This window comes from Austrofundulus limnaeus, unplaced genomic scaffold, assembly GCF_001266775.1.
Source record: "Austrofundulus limnaeus strain Quisiro unplaced genomic scaffold, Austrofundulus_limnaeus-1.0 Scaffold284, whole genome shotgun sequence".
Classification (NCBI taxonomy): domain Eukaryota; kingdom Metazoa; phylum Chordata; class Actinopteri; order Cyprinodontiformes; family Rivulidae; genus Austrofundulus; species Austrofundulus limnaeus.
This window is the reverse complement of record NW_013952686.1, coordinates 676,211-684,214: the sequence shown is the minus strand read 5'-3', so window position 1 is coordinate 684,214 and position 8,004 is coordinate 676,211. Positions and strand designations below refer to the sequence as shown.

The 8,004-nt window shown below is 41.3% G+C and overlaps 1 protein-coding gene across 1 annotated transcript in view; it reads right to left on the bottom strand.

The window, feature by feature from the left end:
- Nucleotides 1-8,004, bottom strand: part of LOC106526608 (protein tyrosine phosphatase non-receptor type 14) — a 49,692-nt gene that overhangs the window by 6,483 nt on the left and 35,205 nt on the right. The window contains exons 7-15 of the mRNA XM_014021246.1: nucleotides 7,346-7,433; nucleotides 7,170-7,258; nucleotides 6,988-7,075; nucleotides 6,828-6,910; nucleotides 6,568-6,628; nucleotides 4,692-4,758; nucleotides 2,975-3,444; nucleotides 1,665-2,885; nucleotides 26-166 (exon numbers count right to left, since the gene is read on the bottom strand). Of these exons, the coding sequence (XP_013876700.1) occupies nucleotides 26-166; nucleotides 1,665-2,885; nucleotides 2,975-3,444; nucleotides 4,692-4,758; nucleotides 6,568-6,628; nucleotides 6,828-6,910; nucleotides 6,988-7,075; nucleotides 7,170-7,258; nucleotides 7,346-7,433 (2,308 nt within the window). The remainder of the gene's footprint in view (nucleotides 1-25; nucleotides 167-1,664; nucleotides 2,886-2,974; nucleotides 3,445-4,691; nucleotides 4,759-6,567; nucleotides 6,629-6,827; nucleotides 6,911-6,987; nucleotides 7,076-7,169; nucleotides 7,259-7,345; nucleotides 7,434-8,004) is intronic.

Sequence of the window (8,004 nt, the reverse complement as noted above, 5' to 3'; positions counted from 1 at the left end):
TATATATGGGGGGTGAGGAGTTTACCTTTTCGTCTGCAGCTGATTTGGCACCGTCCTCCTCTGGATTCTTGACGGCGGGCATTCGGGCCACGTAGAGGCCGTTGAGCGCGGCCATCATCAGCGGTCTGTTCATGGAGTCCACAGACATCTTTTGTCTTTCCAGCGTCTTCAAGAGAGAGGAAAATCCCGGCGTCATGATATCAGAAGGCCAACRACTGAGCAGCCGTGGAAACTTAAAACGTCTGCATATGTTTTTATGGTTTAGTCTCACAAGTCCAGTTTACAAAAACTATTAGAAGTTCTGCATCTTCTTATCCTCACATCCTTCCATGCACATTTTAGATCACCTCTTCTTTCTGATCATGCCCCCCACCCTACCTTACCTGCCTACTTCTTTCACGAAGCATAGTCTGTCCCACRAGCTTTTTCTTGCTGCACAATGCAGAGCCCCTCCTTCCACCAAGGATTATCTCGTCTAACCTGTGATGCTATTAAACCTCTAAGGCAGCTCCGCCTCCTCTATCCACTGTGGGACAGTCAAAACAACAGCTTGAGAGTCCATAAAGTCCCTTTATGTATTAGAAAAAAACATGCTGGTTGAAATAGGTTTGGACAGAATTAAATCATGTTGAAGGTTTACAGACACGAACACTACCAGGTCAAACACGGACAGAAGAATTTATTTACCAGATATTATACGTTTGAACCCATAGCAGGACTGAGATGCTGTGTCATCCGTTTTTGTCTAACCTACACAAGAACAACCGACTCGAGGAATAATCTGAGGGATTTGTAARGCTTTTAGCTGCCTGGGGGGAATTCAGAGCCTAGTGCAACCTTATGTGCTGAAACTTAAATTACTGCTAATCAGAAGCTGTGAACCCTTCAAGTAAACAACAGAGCATAACATTTGAACATATCTCTGATTATAATGAGACAATTTCAAAGCTACATGAAGATTACATGCATATTTAATCTAAAAATATCTGAACCTATACAAGTTTTAAAGGTACTACACTGCAAAAAATGTCCACCTAACAAAGTTTTAAAATCTTATATCCAGCCAAAAAGTCTTTTTTTATCTTGTTTTGAGACTGATAAGAACTGATTATGTAAGAATAATAATCTTGTTTTCAGAAAGTGTAAGATTATTTGTCTTGTTAGCCTGAAAATTTGACTCAAATTAAGTCAAAAATTTCTGCCAATGGAGTAAGAGAATTTTACTTGGTAAGATTCTTGAAATACTTGATTTGACTCATTTTTTCTTATTTCAAGAATCTTACCAAGTAAAATTTTCTTACTCCATTGGCAGAAATTTTTTGACTTAATTTGAGTCAAATTTTCAGACTAACAAGACAAATAATCTTACACATTCTGAAAACAAGATTATTATTCTTACACAATCAGTTCTTGTTTAGTAAATCAGTCTCAAAACAAGATCAAAAAGACTTTTTGGCTGGATATAAGATTTTAAAACTTGGTGAGATGGACAGTTTTTGCAGTGCATAAGTAGTAAATAAAACTTCTTATTATTAATACACTGGGAGAAGCTTTGGCCCTGTGATAGGAAAGCTGTCTTTTATTCGATGGATTGAAGGTCCRAGCTTATTGGTGAAGGAGTGAGAATTGAAACGGATAGAAAGGTGGAGAAGTGGTCATCTTACCCTCTGAGCAAACTCCCTCTCCACGATACTGTCTTGCAAGGAGAACATCTCTGACACCGGCCTCTCCCTCACCGGCTCCTTCCTCACCCTCTCCTTCACAATAGTCAAGTCTGGTTCTGAAATGGATGGACCTAAAACGGCTCCGTTAACCGCGCTCTGGTCCCCTCGGGTCAGCGTTCCACCTGCGCCCCCTCCACCAACGCCCTGGCTCTGACCACTGTCAAGGCCTTGATCTAGGTCCGTTGGTTCATAGCTGCAGTGTGGTCCTGGGTTGTGGTTGTGACGCTGGGCGGGGGCGTGATTGTGAGAGCGGATCGGAGCGTTGGCGGGAGGTCTCGGAGGGCCGGGGTACTCTGGAGGGGGTTTGTTGGGCAGTTTAGCCAGCGCAGCCTGAAGCTGAGCACTGATGCTGATGTTCTCGTTGAGGCCTGGGATCTGAACGTCCAGTTCAGGCCTCTCCTCTTCCTCCTCCTCTTCGCTCTCACTGCTGTGTATTAGCATGGTAGCATTGGAAAGAGTCTTTTGGTGCTGGTAGGCCACTGCTTTCGGTGGCGCTACAGAAGCCTCAGGTGCATTCTGGGTGGGTTTCTGTACGGGCAGCTCCTTGGGCTGCTGGGGTGGAGGCTGCGGCTGAGAAGATGGCATCACGTGTTCTCTAAGAGTGTTCCTCCTRAGAAGGGGGCCGTTCATGCTCTTTATCGCCAGCCCTTCCATCCCACCWCCTCCGCCCCTCATGCTGCTGATGACTTCCATGCTATGTCTCTTGTTCAGAGTGGACCGATGCTTCAAGGCTGCAGTTAACGGCTCACTAACTTCCTGCAGGGATTGGTGGACTACCGCCGAGCTGTCCGGCTGGAAGGTCTTGACGGACAGCTGCACCATACGGGTGACCAGCTCAGGACTGCTGCCCCCGATGCAGCGAAGACGGTGGCTGGCGAGGTCCGGCGTGCTCGTAGCTGGGCGGAAGGAGTTGGAGGGGTAAGGTGGAGGAGGACGGGACATGTGGTTTCTTAACATATTGGCCGTAGCTGCGTAAGTTCCCATGTTGGTTCCTTGCTGTTTGGTGTTTGCCAGCTCAGGCGTGCTGACAGTGTGAGAGATGGAGCTTCCAACACCTTCGCTGCYGTTTCCTCCATTAACACAGGGTGAGTGACAGGGACCCTGGCCGCTGACTGGTCCGCCTGTATGTGGGCCATGAGACACTGGCTTACTGTAACTAATCTGTAAAATAAACATTAAGAAACAAAATACTGGGTAAGGTGCAATAAATCAAAGAGTTTAAATAAAAGTCCAACACAATCGAGTTCTACCTGTGGTGTGTAAGGTCCAGGACTGGGGCCAAGGCCATGATAAGGTCCCCTCTCCCTGATTTCTGGCTGGCTATACACTAGAGCCTCCGGCTTCCGATACGCACAGGCGTTACTAATGTTCAAGCTGCGCATCGACTGGCTGTGGAGGTCATGGTGGGCGGGGACCATGCGCCTCTTCTGCCGCATGACGGCGTCGTACTCGGGCGTGGGCCGGTACGACGGAGCAATGATGGCACTGTGGCGGTGGCTGGGGATGTAGTCCGGACGCATGAGCTCGCTGCCAGGGATGCTGAGGTTGGAGGACATGGGTGAAGGTGCAACAAAAGTCTGGGAACGATTGAGGGAGCTCAGGCTGGGGCTGCTGTACATGCTTCCGTTGGTCACTGTACCGTTTCGGAAAGGAAAGTCCCCCGGACATCGATCCAGACTGCTTTCTGATTTGTAGTAAGGGTCTTCATGGAAGATGCTGTCTACAGGGCAGAAAAGATATTATTACATCCCAACTGGGTCATCCTATGCCATACAATGGGTTCAAGCTGAGCATCTTAGATTTTGAAGAATCATGAATGGGAGTAAATTTCAGGAAAGGTCAGCCTAATATACCCAGTGGAAAGATATCAAGTCATGCTGAGGATGTTTCTCACAAATCAGATTAATCTACAGCTAATATGAGTTTGATCCAAAGAGACACACTACATATTCATGTAATTATGTACATTTAAAATGTATTTCATGGGTAATTTCTCCTAAACAAAAAATATTATGATTTTGAATGTTTTAGATAACAAGTGGGGGATTTAATTTCAGGAAAGGTCATCTCAACGGCATCCACAAGGTCTATTTCTAGGTTTAATGGACTCTTAACAGGCTCAAGTCAAAAATGTAAAGGCAGATTTGGAATCTTTATGAAGTTTATTTTCTAACGACACCAACTTTGTAAAATTTGACCCGGTCTTTCGTGAGGTAGGTGGGGTTGAAAAGAAGCAGATACGCCCTTTTCTGCCAAAAACATAATGGTGGCGGGGCATATCTCTGGATCCACTGGTCCGATTAACCTCACATTTGACCTACTGTGCCGTGGGATCACAATGAACAAGTTTCATAAAAATATGTGAGGGTCAAGTTAAAATTTCCTCTTTTTTGGGGTGATTTAACACAGAATGACCCAAATGTTTTAGCTGGCAAAGAAACAGATAAAAGAAAAAAAACATGATTTAAAAAGAGGAGATAAATGATTGCTGAAGTATGTGATAATAATCACTTTACTTTAATGTGAAAAATACATGAAGTATCAAGTGAACACAGACGAACCAAACGTGATGCTTGAGGTCACACTGCAGCGTGATCTCACACCCACACACAGCAGCACACCCAGAATGTTTTCCCCACTTTAGTTTTATTGTCAAGCCGACGTGAGGAAAGCTCTTTGGATCATAAGGCACGCTGAGTGTGTGAACGAGTCAATGAAAGAGCGTAGCACATATGAGGTCATCGCTCCGAGCCCCAAAAGTAAGGCTCTAATTGGCTGGGAGACGGCTAAAAATACAAATGAGCTGTGAGTCAGACGGCTGGTGGGAACGACACAATTAGCTCAACTCAGTCGTTTGACTGATTGTCAGGCAGGCAAAAAAAAATTTTAAATCATGCTGTGGTTTAAGTGGTGAGATGGAGAAGGGGTAGAGCTTGTTTTAAAACTGTGCATTTTTTTTACACTTACCTTGAGAGCTTTGCAAGTCCTGGTAATGCTCATGCACTGACTGGAAGTTACAGGACCGGGGCCGGGGCTGAACAAAGAAATACATTTACCACAATTAAAAGGCAGCACTTTAGGTGTTTCTAATTATCTCCAATGTTTTTTTCTTTGCATTTTCTTTGCTTTAAAGAGTAAAGCAAAGAACGATTCATAAAACCGTGTGAATGCGACAGATTCAGATGTACACCGGAGCTGGACTGTGCAGTTCTCTGGTGGAATCAATGAACATCTGTTGTACCTAATTTAGTCTACCCATTGTCTGGTCTGCTGGGAAGGAGACACAAAAATCACTGCCCTCATTGTCACACCGGAAGCAACACCCATGTTAACTTTCCAACAACACCAACGCACGTTCAAACTGAGAGTTCACAACAGAACCAGAACTCACCCTGAGCAGGATCACTTCTCTAACCACAGCTATTTCTGAATCCACTTCGTCTTTGCTTGTCGTAGATCTGTGCCTAATTCTAGTTTTATCCATCATTTCTGAATAATTTGCTCCCAAGAAAGTGTATGTTGTTCTAGTTTTATTTAGGTGATTTTCAGTTGATATTTGTCAAGCTTTCTGAAAGTTTTTAATGATTTTTCTTAGGACTTTGGCTTCTTTGTCAATGATCTTCGGTCCCTGATCATCATCAAATAGTAACTACCTAAACATTTGATTAGAAATTGTTTTACTAAGTTGTTTGTTGTGTCTACACATACCAGATATTCATCTTCAGAAAGCGTAAAAACTTGAAGATGATTTCAAAAGATTAAAGGCAGATTGGCTGCTTGGAAGTGAAGCATCAAAGAATTTAAGGTTCCAAACTTGAAGCAGTTACAATGTTTGTTTGTTTGTTTTTTGTTTTTTTGAGAAGAAAAAAAATCTTATATCTGCCCCTTTTTTCTCAAGTATCAATTCAAACTATAATAATCTTCAGTTAACAAAACAAAAACATCAAATCTTTCTAGAACAACAAATTGAACAGCTACATATTAAACTGTTTCAGATGTTTTTAACAATCTAGTCTTTATCATTCTCTTAAACATATACACTGATTCGGCACTTTTAATATCATCTTCCAAATTATTCCACAATCTGACTCATTGGATTGAGGTGCACCGTTCTTTCAAACAGGTTAAAATTTAGGTTTCATGAACAACTCTGTCCCTTTAAGATTATTACAGCTCTCTCTCTTTACAAAGTTTATCTGAATGTTTAAAGGTAATGTGTTTTGGTGTGCTTTATACATAACTAACAAAATGTTATAAGCAACCAAATCATAGAATTTCAATAATTTCAGTTTACAAAATAATATATTAGATAAATAATGGTAATGTTTTCGAGTGATAATTCTTACAGCTCTTTTTTGCAAAACAAAAACAGGATGTGTAATAGTCTTAAATGCTTTACTCCATACCTCAACACAATAGACCAAGTGTGGAACAATTAATGTGTTATATAACATATACATAGCTTTATCATTAAACAAGTCCCTTACTTTGTAAAGCAATGCAATAGATTTATAGTTTTATTCTTAAATAATTTATATGAGGTTTCCATGTCAGTTTCTCATCAATAATAACACCCAAAAACTTTACCTCACTGACTGTTTATCTCTACACAATCAACTCTAAATGGAATGTTAACAGTTCTTTGTCTCTTTGTAAATATCATATAATTAATTTTATTTAAATCTAATGATAATGTGAAGTTTAAAACAATTTTGTATTTTTCACAAATTCTGCTTGCATTTCCTCTAACATCCGTTCTGTCTTTACCCAAACAAAAAAAATGTATCATCTGCAAACACAACACATTTAAATAGTCCTGACACATCGACAATGTAAACTGTACCAGAGACAGGCGATGGTTCCAGGTGGGTCTCCTCCTAATTGGTGCAGGCGAGTGAGTGGGCCTAAAGAAAAAAAATGGTGTAAATGGGTATTTCACGCACTTTAAGTACTATAACTTCTTTATCCCCATTTTTAAACTGATAATAACAAACTTTGTTTTGTAACTGCACAACCTTCCATCTCCGTTCTACAAACTACACACTGGGCTGTAAGTGCTCTTGTGGCCTTCAGATGGTCTGTCGGGGCAACCTTGAGACTTACTCTATGCAGATTTTGTTCTGTTTGTAGAATTTGTGTCTGGCCGTGAAAAGTCGAGCGATGTACTTGGCCATTTCCATATCCTCCTGCAGAGACGCACGCAGTTAAAAAAACATCGTGTTCGAATGTGCCGAGCGGCGCATCCTGCAGACACAACACTCACCATGTGAAAATTGATGGTGTCGTCTCGGCTCGTTATCTCCACTGTGATGGCTGACTTGTTGTGTGCTATGGTGCCGATGTCCTTCCACCTGTCGTACACACAGGCACACGTGAAAACAACAATGCAGGCAAGAACTCTCTTTTTCCCACCGTTTTGAACTAATCCCAGAATATAGCGCTTACTTGTGGAGCATAATGGATCTGCCATTTCTGTGTTTGACAAACAGCCCGATGAATGAGACACCGATGAAAATATCATTTGTGTAGTTGTCCTGTGGGGAAAAGGAAGAGGATATTAGGTGGTGCTGCCTCATTAGCTTTGAAAAAAAAAAAAGCTACTGGTGACAGAATTTATCCACCTTAGCTAGAAAGCTCTCCTGGCCAAAGCTGTCGAGTTTTTCCACCTCCTTGATGTACAGCAGTTCTGCCTCAGCGGGCTGCATTCCACTTTAAATTACAAACAAACGTTTAAGACAAGAAATTTTATTCAAGGGGCAGTTAAGACCTTTTGAAGCGGGAGTAAGGATTTATAAAAAATATTTTTGAAATTGGAGTCCTTTTCGTTTTGGTGTTGACAAGGCTAGCAGTTAGCGTGTCAACACTGCAAAAGCTGTCCATCTTACCAAGTTTTAAAATCTTATATCAGCCAAAAAGTCTTTTTGATCTTGTTTTGAGACGGATTTACTAAACAAGAACTGATTGTGTAAGAATAATAATCTTGTTTTCAGAATGTGTAAGATTTTTGTCTTGTTAGTCTGAAAATTTGACTCAAATTAAGTCAAAATTTCTGCCAATGGAGTAAGAAAATTTTACTTGGTAAGATTCTTGAAGTAAGAAAAACGAGTCAAATCAAATATTTCGAGAAGTTTTACCAAGTAAAATTTTCTTACTCCATTGGCAGAAATTTTGACTTAATTTGAGTCAAATTTTCAGACTAACAAGACAAATCTTACACATTCTGAAAACAAGATTATTATTCTTACACAAACAGTTCTTGTTTAGTATACAGTCTCAAAAC